Source organism: Loxodonta africana, chromosome 13, assembly GCF_030014295.1.
Source record: "Loxodonta africana isolate mLoxAfr1 chromosome 13, mLoxAfr1.hap2, whole genome shotgun sequence".
In the NCBI taxonomy this organism is placed as follows: Eukaryota; Metazoa; Chordata; class Mammalia; order Proboscidea; family Elephantidae; genus Loxodonta; species Loxodonta africana.
The window spans coordinates 91,421,705-91,435,453 of record NC_087354.1 but is presented as its reverse complement, the minus strand read 5'-3'; the positions used below and the strand labels follow the sequence as shown (position 1 = coordinate 91,435,453).

General features: G+C 39.7%; 1 protein-coding gene across 2 annotated transcripts in view; it reads left to right on the top strand.

Moving 5' to 3' along the window:
* The first annotated feature begins 1,254 nt into the window (after window positions 1-1,254).
* The window catches only part of NAF1 (nuclear assembly factor 1 ribonucleoprotein), a 144,331-nt gene continuing 131,836 nt past the window's right edge, over window positions 1,255-13,749 (top strand). Inside the window, exon 1 of one of the 2 annotated variants that reach the window (XM_064267648.1) lies at window positions 1,255-1,605. In XM_064267648.1, coding sequence (XP_064123718.1) covers window positions 1,524-1,605 — 82 coding nt within the window. In that variant the 5' untranslated portion in view covers window positions 1,255-1,523. The remainder of the gene's footprint in view (window positions 1,606-13,749) is intronic. The other variant, XM_064267649.1, reaches the window with a different exon arrangement.

Below are 13,749 nucleotides of genomic sequence, written 5' to 3'. Positions count from 1 at the left end.
CCTGTACTTTCCTGAATTCTTCCATTTTTTGGTCTGTATTTTCCATGAATTTGTCTGCCTTTTCCAAAAATTTGTCTATTTTTTCCCTCATTTTTGTCTGCTTTTTGTTTCAACTTTTGGATTGCTCTGAATATTAGAGATTTGAATTACCTGTCAGGTAGTTCTAGTGCCTTTTCTTCTACTGGAAAGTCATTTGGTGTTTTCTTTTGGATGCCTACTGGACCCATCCTTTCCTGTTTTTTTATATGTTTTGATATTGTCTGCTGTCTTCGGGACATTCAGTACTTATTTCTTTCATTTCTCGATTGTAGATTTGTTTCTTTTGTCCTGCTTTTTTGTTTTATTTTGTTATGTCTGAGCAGGTGGGCTTTGCATTCTTTGCTGTTTGCTCATCTGTAGTCATGATACGTTTCAGCTCCTTGTCCAATGGGCAAGGCCATTCAGCTGTGGTGCAGCAGGGCACGTCCAGCTGAAGGCGAGGGGCTGGGATAGGTTGTTTACAACACATACTAGGGCTGACAGGGCAGGCCAGGAATTAGTGCTGGGCAAGTTCCAGTAGGCTGTGCCTGGGCTGCTCAGAGGTGTGATGTTCAGAGCACCTACAGTTAGGCAGGAAGGAGGGGGGAGGTTTTGATGTGTGGGGCTAATAAGAGTATGGTAAAGAGGAGAGAAAAACAGGAGCCAAAATAAGAAAGAAAGAAAGAGAAAAAAAAAAAAGCTAAGGGAGCTTACCATTGGAGTGGAGAAATGAGAAACTGAGAAATGGAGAAAAGCAAAGGGGAAAAGAAAGGAAAAAAACTAGATAAAAATTTGGAAAAGAAAATAAAAGCCCCCAGGAGTCCCAGAGTCCCACTGGTGGGGCTGCTAAGACCGGGGACAGGAACAGAAGATAAATGTAGACAGACAAGAACTGAGAAATGAAAACAGACAGAAAAGGTAAAAGAGAGAGGAAAGAAAGAAGTGCCTCTAGGGATCCCACCTACATGGCTGGGCAAATTGGGGGAGTGGGTCCTCAGCTGTATAGTGCAGCCTGGCTAACAGGGGCTCCCAAGCTGCAAAAAGAAAAGGAAAACAAAGAAACAAAACAGAATAAAGCAAAACAAGAAAAAAAAAAAAAAAGCCCCAGGGATCCCACCAGCATGGTGTTGAGGGCCAGAGGAATGGTTTCCCAGTAGAGCGTGGCTTCACAGCCTTTTAAGAAGGAGCAAAGGTGGCATACAGATCCAGGTATTCCAGAGAAAGGAGGGGGAGGTCATAGAAGGCACAGAAAAAACCAAATGAGACAGAAAAAAGCAATATCTGCTCAGGGGCTGGGCCAGTGTAGGCAGGGCAAATCCAAGCAGCCTGAGGCCAAAGCAGTTGCCTCCCAGCCAAGAGACTGCAGCTGGCAGGAAGCAGAGGAGGCTGAAGGTGGCGGGGCGGGGAGGGGTTAGAAAAGCATATATCATTCTTTAGCGGGTGCTCTGTCTCCTGTGGGAACTTCCTGAAGCTGCTTTCCAGTGCTCCCTGACCGCTGATCTCCGATGTGGGTAGGGAAAATCCATGTGGCATGGATGCTGCACTTTTTGGCCAGCGAGCCACCACAGCCAGCCAGGAAGCTTGAAGGTACAGCAGCAGGGGAGAGAATGGGGGATGGGAAAGTGTGTATCGCTGGTTACTGGGTGCTCTGTCTCCTGCTGGGAGTTGGGCAAAGCTGCTTTCCGGTGCTCCCTGTCTGCTGATCCCTGACAGGAGTCCAAGATGGCGGATCCGTGCTGCATTAGCTGAGGGGGCCCTCCGCACATATCTCCCCTTGCTCTCCATCCTCTGTCAGTTTCTTACTCCGGTCTGTGTTTGGCTGAGTTCTCTAGCTCTTCATTTGGCACTTCAGGTTCGAGGAATGACGTTTTTCTGTGTTTTACTTAGTTTTTTGGATCTTTGCTGTGGAGGGACGGCATGCTGCTTCTGTCTATGGTGCCATGTTGATCGGAAGTCTAGTATCAACCTTCTAAGTGAGTTTCCTCCACTAAAGACAGTTGCCGAGCTTAAGCTCACACCCTTTCCTAGAACACCGTGCAGATCACGACTAGACACCATAGGGGTAAAAATGCCCTGTTCTCTTGCTCCAACTCAGTACAACTCAGAAGGGAAATGCCCATTTCAGCCGTCAGTAGAGTTAAGTGATACCTTTGTTGAAATAGCATTGCAGCCCAACCTCTCCTTCTACTTGATCCTATTTCCATCCCTTCCACAGGTATTTATCCCAAAATACTTTATAATGAACTATTTGCACACTAATCTTAGTCTCAGCGTCTGCTTCCTGGGGAACCCAATCTGCAATATCTGATCTCAGAGATTAGAGGTTTTTCTGAGGAAGTAACTTTGGCTGCTGAGCTTTGCAGAGAAATAACCAAAAGAGGGGGTGAGAACTTTTAAGTCTAAAGCAGTTATTGTCAATTGCCTTCGGGAGGAATTTGGCGATGTCTGGAGATATTTTTAGTTGTCAAAACTGGGGAATGCTACTGGCATCTAGTTGGGTAGAGGCAGAATGCTGATAAACAACCTACAATGCACAAGAGCAGCCCCTCACAACAAAGAACTGTCTGGCCCAAAAGGTTGAGAATATTGAGAAACCCTGGCCTAAGGAAATGGCATATGAAGAGGTTCAGAAGAAGAGGTGGGAAGAAGCTTGGGACATTTGAGAAATTAATGGAAGCTCAATATGCCTCAAACACAGAAAATGATGAGGAAGGAGGAGAGGAAGACTGCAGAGTAGGTGTTGATTCTTAAAGGAAGTTGATTTTTATATTAACCTCAATGGAAAGCCACTGGAAACTTCTAAGCTAGGGTCTAAAAATGATCACGTTTGTGTTTTTAAGAAATCATTCTTGTGAACGTGTAATGGCCTGGATAGGAAGGTGTATGACGAACATGTGAAGGATGACGTTGTTTTGGATTAGCGTGATGGCAGCAGAGATGAAGAAAAGCAGAGGAATTTGCGAGGTATTTATGAGGAAGAAGTAACAAACTTGATCATTGATTGGAGAGGCAGCACAGTGTCACGCTAAGTGCATGGGTTCAAATTCTAGCTTTGCAATTTATAATTTTGTGGCCTTGAGCAGCTCTATGTAATGTCTCTATGCCTTGTTTTTTTCACCTGTTATGAATATTAAATGAGTTAATTTTTGTAAAGGGCTTAGGAGTGCTTGGCACATGGTAAATGCTATAAAAGTCTTTTTATTTAAATTAATTTAAATGTATTATTTAAGTAATAGGGAAACCCTGGTGGCATAGTGGTTAAGTGCTATGGCTGCTAACCAAAGGTTCGGCAGTTCGAATCTACCAGGCACTCCTTGGAAACTCTTTGGGGCAGCCCTACTCTGTCCTATAGATAGGGTCACCATGAGTCAGAATCTACTCAACGGCAATGGTCTGGTTTTGGTTTGGTTATTTAAGTAAATTCAGGGGTTAAGCATAGGAAACAGTCAAGGATGACACCAAAGTTTCTGGCTTTTCTGCTTTGTGTTAAGTGGTGTTATTGTGCCATTAATTGAGAAGTACCAAAAGGGGAGTCTTCTGGTTTTTTTTTTTTTTTTTCTTGTGGGTGGTGAGAGCAATAGCCAGGTCCATGGTGCAGTATTACAGAAACATATAGAGAAAAAGGGTTGTTTACATGGTCAAAACTGTTGAGAAGCAAAGTGAAATGAAATGAAAATGAGAGACACTTTATTTGTTTTTGTAAGTAAATCTTGAATATATTTGAAAACAAAATGAGGGCTGCACTAAACAAATTGTGTCACCTTACTCTAAACTAGGAATGACCAGTAAAAAATATTGCTGCCCCCAACCTGGCATTGTAATGAAAATGATTATTGGGCTTCCCAGGAGGTAATTAAACAGTGAGCTAATATTGATTCAATTGTCTTTTACCACTTTGTGACATTAATTGTTGCTCATCTGAGTAACAAAGAAATTCTACCAACTGAATTCTAAAAATTCCATTACCTCAAAAGACAATTTAGTTTGAAGTCTTTATGTTAACACTTTCCTTATTCTTATTTAAAAAATTGATTGAAATTTTCATTTTCCAGGAGATAGTTGGATAAGCACTCTACAGGACCAGGATCAGAATTTTAACACAGTAGGAAAAAAAAAAAATACTAATAATATCATTTGTGAATATTATTGAACACAGGTGGTTAAAAACAAATCTAAATTTGCAAAGGTGCCCGTCCACATGGAGGCATAAAAGAAAAGATAAGTTTGAAAAACAACTATCCAAAATTATAATGCTAAGGACTACAAAACACAGCCTGACTTAGTGCAAAAACCTAAGATCCTTGGGATTTTCAACTGTTTATTTGGGGCAGAGTTTTGCAATACAGGGAAAAGATTTACAAGTACATAGTCTTTGCAGCCTATTCTATTTTTCTGTGTCAATACACACTTTTAGTTAACTGAATGAACTATTAACATAAATACGTTTTTAAAAAGGAAAGTCATATAAGGGCTTGGGGAGCTTGTTTTATGCACTGTAACCCTAGAATAGAGAAAAAGAAAGCCCAGTAGTAAATTTGAAGTGTTAATTGTATAGAGAAAAATAGAAATTATTTTATTTGTCTAAAATGTCTAATTCTAGAATTTTGTGAACTTGTACAAGGTAGGAAAAATAATAGTGAAGGTTTGTATGACACACACTGTAGGGACTAGACAGACTTCTGGTTTGGGGCTGATGTCCAAATTAAAGCTTTGAAGCACATGCTCCCCAGTAGAGAGACCAAACCCTCTGACAACGAATGGAAGTGTTTTTTAAAACCTTCACAGAGAGTGTTTTCAACATAGGAAATCAAGTCATAGAATTTTACCAAAGAGAAAATTATTTGTTTTTACTATTGAAAATCTTGGGCTTTAACAAAACCTAAAAAGAAAAAGAAAAATGAGGTTTCAATCAATAATTCTTCAGGACATAGCAATGATTTGGCTGAATATTTCTACACCACCAGCAGTCAAACTGCATGACGCGCTTGTTCAGTCAGTGTAATCAACGGGAATGATCTTGACAAGTTTAGAAAACAGAACTCGAAAGGGAAACTCATAGAACACAGGAAAGAACTCTTTGAAAGTATTAGACAATCATACCTACAAGAAACAGATATTAGGATTTAATATAATTATGACTAAAAGTGAGAAAAAAAATGAATCATTTTTCCCTTTAAACACATTTTATCTTTTTTTGTTGTCGTTTTTTGTTTTTTGAGGGAGGCAGGGTGGGAGGTGCTTATATTATAAATTGACTAGACCAGGGCTTTCTAAAAATTTCCACAGTGTAATTCATTTGTAATTTGAGCACTGATCTCCATATATAAATATTTATTGTACATTTTCATTTCAGGTTGAATCATGTAAAATAACCCACGAAATAACTATTTTATATGGTTCTAAATAATATGAACATTATAGACATTTGTATAGGATGTAATAAAAATAAACATGAGTGATTTTTTACTTTTTCATGCATTCCAGTGAAAAGTCCCCCAGATTGCATGGGTTATTTTACAGCCCAGTGTACTGGACTATGAAATTTTAAATATAGTACGGTACAGCAGAAACGAATATAACTACAGCCTAACAGTTGCTGTGCAATTGATTCCAATTCATAGTGACCCTATGGAGTAGAACTGCCTGATAGGGTTTTCACGGAGGAGCCGGTAGATTCGAACTGCTGACCTTTTGGTTAGCAGCTGAGCTCGTTAACCACTGGGCCACCAGGGCTCCATAACTGTAGTCTAGGTAAATGAAATTAAGTATGTTTTCCTCCTGGGGCTTTCCCAACCCTCTTTTATATTTACCTGCTCCCCGTACTCATTCGGCTCATCTGTATTGCCTTTTGTAAAGTTTCTGTACTAATTATAACCTTTTTTCCGAATTAGATATACCTACACATTCCTGGCTCACTTTTTTGTTTTGAGGGAGGAAGAGATGAAGGTGTTTGATTTATAACAGCTTTTTTCAAATTTATATCACACTTTTGAAAATAATTTAAATATGAATTTTGAAGAATTTGTTTAATTCTTTTGAAGAATTAAAAGACTTACAAAAGAATTTCAGAATTTAAATTTTTGAAGTTCCTCACTACTGTACTAGTGGTCATCGTTCAGTTTTACTGTTTCCTAATTCAGGGTGTTAATAAATTCACTTTGATTAGCATTTATGGTCACAGCATATAAAATATACAAGCAAATCTTTTTCAAATTCCTAAGTGTTACATAATATTAACAAGGACTGTTTTTTTTTTTTTTTTTTTTGTCTTGACCCAGTTTTGAGATTATGGCACGGTTTCCCCTTATGGGCAGTTGGCTAAGCTTATACCCTAACTATCCCCCTTATCAACTCTAACATTCCTGGGTTACAGTGAATGAACCCTATTGCCAGAGGCTCCCAGATGCCTAGCACCTAGGGATGGCTTCTTTTTCCTTGGGCCTGCAGAATTACTCAAAATACCCAACCCCCAGGAAGCCCAGGAAACCTAGTTAGTCCCACCCCACTTGCCATACATAACCCACTTCCTGTAGTTCCAGTTTACTATAACTCTTGCTGCAGGTACAACCCCCTGTGTGGCCCTCATGGCAACCTTCTCTCATTTGGAGCTATAAATTAATAGACAGTTCTGACTTTCATAGAGCTGAGTGTCTTTGTGTTGTGTCTCCAAGGACCAATAATCATACCTAATGCTGGAGCCCTAGGGGCACAGTGGTTAAGAGTTTGGGAGCTAACCAAAAGGTGCGCAGTTTGAATCCACCAGCTGCTCCCTGGAAATCCTATGGGGCAGTTCTACTCTGTCCTATAGGGTCATTATGAATCGGGTTTGGTTTGTTGGGTTGTGTCATATAATTATGAAATAATAAGAAAACAATTTTTGAACATCTTATTTTTAAAAAGAATGCGTACAACTTATTCAACTGCATTTATTACCTCTTATACGCCAGATGACTTGGGTTATATATGTGAGCAAAGCAAAGATCTCTGCCCTTGTGAAACATACTTTGGGCAGACAATATTTTAAAACGGAATTCAGTAAGCTGAATTATTTGATGTCTGATTTTTTTTATTTCACGTTGAAGACGTGCTTGATAATATATATATTTTTAATATCAGCAAAAGGGAAAAAGCAGACACCTAGCAAAAATTCAGGCTTGTACTAAAACTACCATGCAAGATGTGATGGCAAGATAAAAAGAAAATATGGTAAATATTAACAATCATGTCAGGAGGAATTCAACAAAACAAACTGGGCTTATGCAGTCATGAGTTAAAAAAAAGAAAAAGTGTTCCTTAGTGCAAGACTCAAAAGTATTTTAGAGCATTTTTCCAGAGGGCAGAAACAGTATGAGAAAGTCTTGGCAGGAATGAGAAATAAATAGCAATGAAATGTTACATTGGAAAAGCAGTGGAGCATCCCCAAAATAAATGTAAAATAGCCTGGAACCTTTAAATTATTGTTTACTAGGGATTAAAAATGTTCAAAATGCATATTTTATTATATGACAATAGCTAGAATCAGGCATTTAATCTGAGGGAAGTGAAGTCAAAATGAATATATATTTTTAAAAGAAGAATTTCTTTGAAATTAAGTTGCATCAAAGTACATAGTACTTGACAAATATTTAAATGACAAGGTATTGTGCCAAATTCATTTTTAAACATGGTTGATTAAACAAGAGGAAGATGACCTGCTTTATCAAATGTGTTTCTAGGTAGCAATGTGATTTGAAATTTTGAGAGCCAGTCATAGCCCTCTAGTGAATGGGCTCCTTCTGAGCACCAGATCTGTTCCTGAGGCTCTGACAACCTAATTTTACTGTGAAGATCCTTAGCACTGGGCAAAGCCCACTGGCTAAAAACGAGAGGTATAGAGCATCCTCTGACTCATTTTTTTTTTTTGAGGCTCCAACCACCATGACTTACTCATTAATTTTTAATACCATTAATGATACTCACAGAGACCTAGTTTCACCTCGACTGGCAATCTTGCACACGTAAGCACATGTTTTCATCTACTGTTTCTACATTAAAGAGAACTAGAGGAATGGAGGTGTTTCTCTCCTCCAATTCCAGCTTGCATGGAATCATGGTCTTATTTTATTAGGAAGGTTATTAAAGGCTCTCCATCTTCCTTTCTACCTCATACACTTTATTTTAGAATAAATATTTTAGAGTCTATAGCCTTCTGCTTTTTTGGGAATGAAAAAATATTTCAAACTACGTCATGGATTGAAATGTGTCTCCCAAAAGTATGTGTCTCAGTTTGGCTATGCCATGATTCCCAGTATTGTGTGATTGTCCAAGATTTCGTCATCTGATGTGATTTTCCTGTGTGTTGTAAATCCTGTCACTATGATGTTAATGAGATGGATTCACGGTGGCTATGTTGATGAAGTCTACAAGACTAGATTGTGTCTTAAGCCAATCTTTTGAGATATAAAAGAGAGGAAAGTAGAGAGACAGGGGACTTCATACCACTAAGAAAGCAGTGCCGGGAGCAGAGTGCATTCTTTGGACCCGGGGTTCCTGCACAGAGAAGCTCCTAGTCCAGAGTAAGATTGATTAAAAAGACCTTCCTCCAGATTCCCCAGGGAGAGCCTTCACCTGGAGCTGATGCCCTGTATTTGGTCTTTTAGCCTACTAGACTGTGAGAGAATAAACTTCTGTTTTGTTAAAGCCATCCATTTGTGATATTTCTGTCAGCAGCACTAGATGTTTAAGACAGCCTAAATTTTCTCTAAAATTCTCACACATCACTCACAGTGCTGTCCATATTCTGAATATACTGTTATAAAAGCTTTAGAGCTTACTATTTACTTTGGAGTCCCTGGATGGCACAATTCGTTAAGCACCCAACTACTAATCAAAAGGTTAGTGGTTCTAACCCACCCAGAGGCACCTTGGAGGAAAGGTCTGGCAATCTGCTTCCAAAAGATGAAACCAAAACCAAACCCATTGCCGTTGAGTTGATTCCAACTCATGCTGACCCGATAGGACAGAGTAGAACTAGGTTTCCAAGGAGCACCTGGTGGCTTCAAACTGCCACCCTTTTGGTTAGCAGTCATAGCTCTTAACCACCACGCCACTACCTTGAAAACCTTATGAAGCATAGCTCTACTCTGCACATGTGAGGTAGCCGTGAGTTGGTATTGACTCCACAATAACTGGTTTGGTTTTGGTTTGGTGTTTATTTTAGGGGGCACTGGTGGTTCTGTGGCAGAATCCTTGCCTTCCATGGAGAAGACCAGGGTCTGATTCCCAGCCAGTGCACTTCACGTGCAGTCACCACCCATCTGTTGGTGGAGGCTCATGCACTGTTACAGTGTTGGACAGGTTTCAGCAGAGCTTCCAGACTAAGACAGAATAGGAGGAAAGTCCTGACAGTCTACTTTCAAACATCAGCCAGAGAAAACCCTATGTATCACAATGGTTCAGTCCACAACTGACTATCGAGATGGCAGAGGACTGGGGACCATTTTGTTGCATTGTGCATGGGCTTGCCGTGAGAGAGGGGCTGCCTAACGGCCACTAACAATAACAACATGGTTATTTTATATTCTTCTATTGCACATTTTTAAATAAAACTTAAATTCCAGATGTGGAATAATTGAGACTTTGTTGAATAAAATTTTATTTATTTCTGAATCCATTTATTTAGTGTAAGCTTTAAAAATATTTAAAAGCAAATATGAAAATTATGTTGCATAAAAGTTGATTCAATTCTGCCTCATTAAAAAAGAAAAAAGCAACACTTATAGATTAGGAAAAACAAAAGTCACAGTTTCTGATGTACTTGTTAATCAGTGATACTTTCTAGTGGATGAATATTTCTATCCCAGATCATTAAAAACAGATTTATGAATGAACTAATGAAGAGAATCATCTAAAGAAAAAAGTCCTGTTTAAAAATTGAATTTTGGCTAAGACTTCAGCCACAATGGTGCTCAGATTGCTAATAACATGTTAGGTGACCTTTGGCTCTGCTTGAAGCAACGTGCCCTCTGCTGGTGGTGGGATTCAAACCAATAATGACTCGTTTGCTGTGGCGCTAAGAACCAGTGAATGCTTCTGAGTGTTCTGTGTTATCTTCTTTTAGAAATTTTTTTGGGTTTACTGTTTAATAGCATTACCTCAACAAATTTTATTTATATCATGGACCGTGTACTTTGTGAGTTGAATTGTTTGCTTTTAAATATCACCCACATTGCTTCATTCTGTAAGGCATCATTAAACAGCAAATAGCCACTAAGAGGAGTAGGATGACTTGAGCTAATTCTGTTGCAATCCATGCTTCCTAGATTCCCTTTACATTTTTTCCTTAAATTTTGTGCTTTCATGCTTACAAAGACTTCCTCTAGGTCCTCATTTCTAAAACTAATAAAGCTAATTCCCAGATGCTGGAAATACTTGGGTGATTGATGGAGTTTAATTATACCAGTGCAGCAAAAGAAAAACAACCTCAAGGAATAGTAGCTGATGGCTGGTGTGGGACAGCGCCAGTCAGAGCATGAAGAAGTATGGGACTTGCTGATTTAAAAGCATGGAAAAAAGCAGGTACACTGGGCAAGGAAAACTGCAAAGAGCAGTAACACTCGAAAAAGATGGCTTCAGAGACTGTGCTGTGTGGAGTAAAAGCTGTTGGCCATCCAGGAGATTGTTGGGCAGCAATACCAAAGAGGAGGGTTATTTCTGGATTAAAAAAAAAAAAGCAGTGAAAGAATAAATTAACATTCACATTCATTTTTACTGACCTCTCGTCGATAATAGGTTTTTTTTCTTAGAAAATCAAAGCTGAGATTTTTTCGAGTTTTTTTTCTCCACATTTTTGTTTGTTCTTAAAGAAACTGGAGGAAGTGAGAAATGTGTAATTTAGGTAAATTGCTGAATAGAAGGATGCCCTTCTCTCCTGTTTCGCATTGTATGATATTTATCAATTTACCCTCATCTTAGCCTCTGCTACCCTGTGGGAAGTTATAAATAGAGCAGTCAATTGGCCTTACAAAGATTGTAGGCCATTCTGAGGCAATCTTATCCTATAAACTATTCTCCAGCATTAAACTAAATACAGCAATACTGGCAAAAATTTGGCCTCCAAAATAAAATTCCCAAACTTTGAATATACCCACCTCTTCTCCATTCTTTCAATGTTTTCATATTCACACTAAAATATTCATCTTAAATGGTTCTTCCTACTTGTAGTCTTTCCTAAACTCTCAAGTCAGCATGATCCACTCCTTCCTTATTGTTTCTACAACACTTTATATGCATTTCTATTATCACTTGTAAGGCTGAACAGAAGATTTCAGAGGGTGGCTCTAGAAGACAAAGTATCATAATGAAATATGCAAAGATCTGGAGTTAGAAAACCAAAAAGGAAGAACAGGTTTGGCATTTCTCAAGCAGAAAGAACTGAAGAAAACATTCAAGCCTCAAGTTGCAATACTGAAGGATCCTATGGGCAAAACATTGAACAATGCAGGAAGCATCAAGGGAGGATGGAAGGAATACAAAGTCACTGAACCAAAACTCATTAATTGATGTTCAACCATTTCAGGAGGCAGTATATGATCAAGAACTGATGGCCTGAAGGAAGAAGTCCAAGCTGCAGTGAAGGCATGGGCAAAAAACAAGGGTCCAGGAATTGATGGAATACCAATTGAGATGTTTCAACAAATGGATGCAATGCTGGAGGCACTCACTTGTCTATGCCAAGAAATTTGGAAGACAGCTACCTGGCCAACTGACTGGAAGAGATCCATATTTGTTCCCATTCCAAAGGAAGGTGATCCAACAGAATGTGGACGTTATTGAACAATACCATTAATACCACATGCAAGTAAAATTTTGCTGAAGATAACTCAAAAATGGTTACAACAGTACATTGACAAGGAACTGCCAGAAATTCAAGCCAGATTCAGAAGAGAACATAGAACAAGGAATATCATTGCTGTTGTCAGACTGATCTTGGCTGAAAGCAGAGAATACCAGAAAGATATTTACCTGTGTTTTGACTATTTTATTGACTCTGCTGAAACCTGTCCACCATGGATGTCCCTGCTGGTATTTGAAATATTGGTGGCATAGCTTCCAGCACCACAGCAACACACAAGCCACCACAGTATGACAAAATGACAGACATGTAGAGATGGAGTATGTACATGTTATTAAATCATTTGGCCTTGGACAGAGCAGATTACCTTCCACAATGTAATGAAATGTAATTACCTCACATCTAAAATGTAATGCAATGTCATCACTTTCCATAATGTAATGTAATCAATCAGTTGAGGCCATACCAGTGTATCATGAATCTGAAATCTTATCACATCTGAGTTATACAAAGACCAGAAAAGACACCTCCAGAGACTTAGATGAACAGAGCACCCAAAAGCAGTTTGAAAAGCAAGCTTCCTAGCCTTGAAGAATACAAGAAGGCACTCTTCTGCCATGGTACCTCCTGATCCTGGAAGAAATAGTCCTCTTGCAGTTCACAAGGGACACTTAAAACTTTTTGTTCTCAACTGTTCCAGGAACTCTGACTATCTGTTTATCATCTTAGCAGGTTCAATTAACTGGAAGCAATTATAGTACATTTTAAAATTTTACTTGAGATTGAATAAACTGAAGTTCATTTCCTGTCAGTTCACTGGCTGTCTTAGTTATCCAGTGCTGCTACAATAGAAATACCACAAGTGGGTGGCTTTAACAAACAGAAATTTATTTTCTCACAGTTTAGGAGGCTAGAAATCTGAATTCAGAGCACCAACTCTAAGGGAAGGATTTCTGTCTCTGTCAACTCTGGAGGAAGGTCCTTGTCTCCTCAGTTTCTGCTCCTGGGCAATCTTCATGTAGCACGGCATCTCTCTTCCCCTCTCTCTGCTTCCTAGCTTGCGTGTTTAATCTCTTTTACATCTCAAAAGAGATTGACTCAAAACACATCCTATGAGGAGGGGCCAAGATGGCGGACTAGTCAGATGCTTCCAGTGATCCCTCTTACAACAAAGACCCCAAGAAACAGGTGAAATGATTATATATATGACAGTCTAGGAGTCCTGAAGATCAAAGGTAAAGTGAGAAAATGGACTGAGCAGCAGGGGAAGGAAGAGTCGGTTCAGAAGTGGTGAGGAGTTGCCGGACCTGAATCGCTGCAAACCCTCAGGCACCATTCCCTGGAGTGACCACAGCAGGACTGGCGGTAGCATTCCAGATGTGGTTTCCACAGGGAGAGACAGCAAGTCGCACAGCCGACTCACATCTCTGGAAACAGGGAAGAAGAGCACTCTTGGCAAAACTAAGTACTTGCATTTATTTTACCATGCCCCCAGTCCCAAAGCTGACATCAGTGGTGGTCGATTTTCCTGGGCCTGAGATAGGTCCTGCTGTGCACTCTGAGCCATTCTTCCAGCCCTGGAGAAAGAATATTCCTAACTGGGGGAAAAGATAATCTGCCAGGTCCACTAAGCTGGGTAGCTGAGGACAGAAGAGGCTCCTGTCCAGGCACAAACAGTCCACAGACTTTGAATACCTTTCACCCATACATCACCTGTCTGGGTTTATTTCAGGAGAATAGGCCCTTGTTGGCAGACTGCAACTGTTTCAGCTGTGCAGTGGAGAGGTGGGTATTAGATGTTGTCACCATTTTGCCTATTAAACAGGTCCTCACCTACCCACATCATGGGCCTTAGGACAGGTGGCTCCACACATGTCACCTAGCCACCTGAGGTGGGT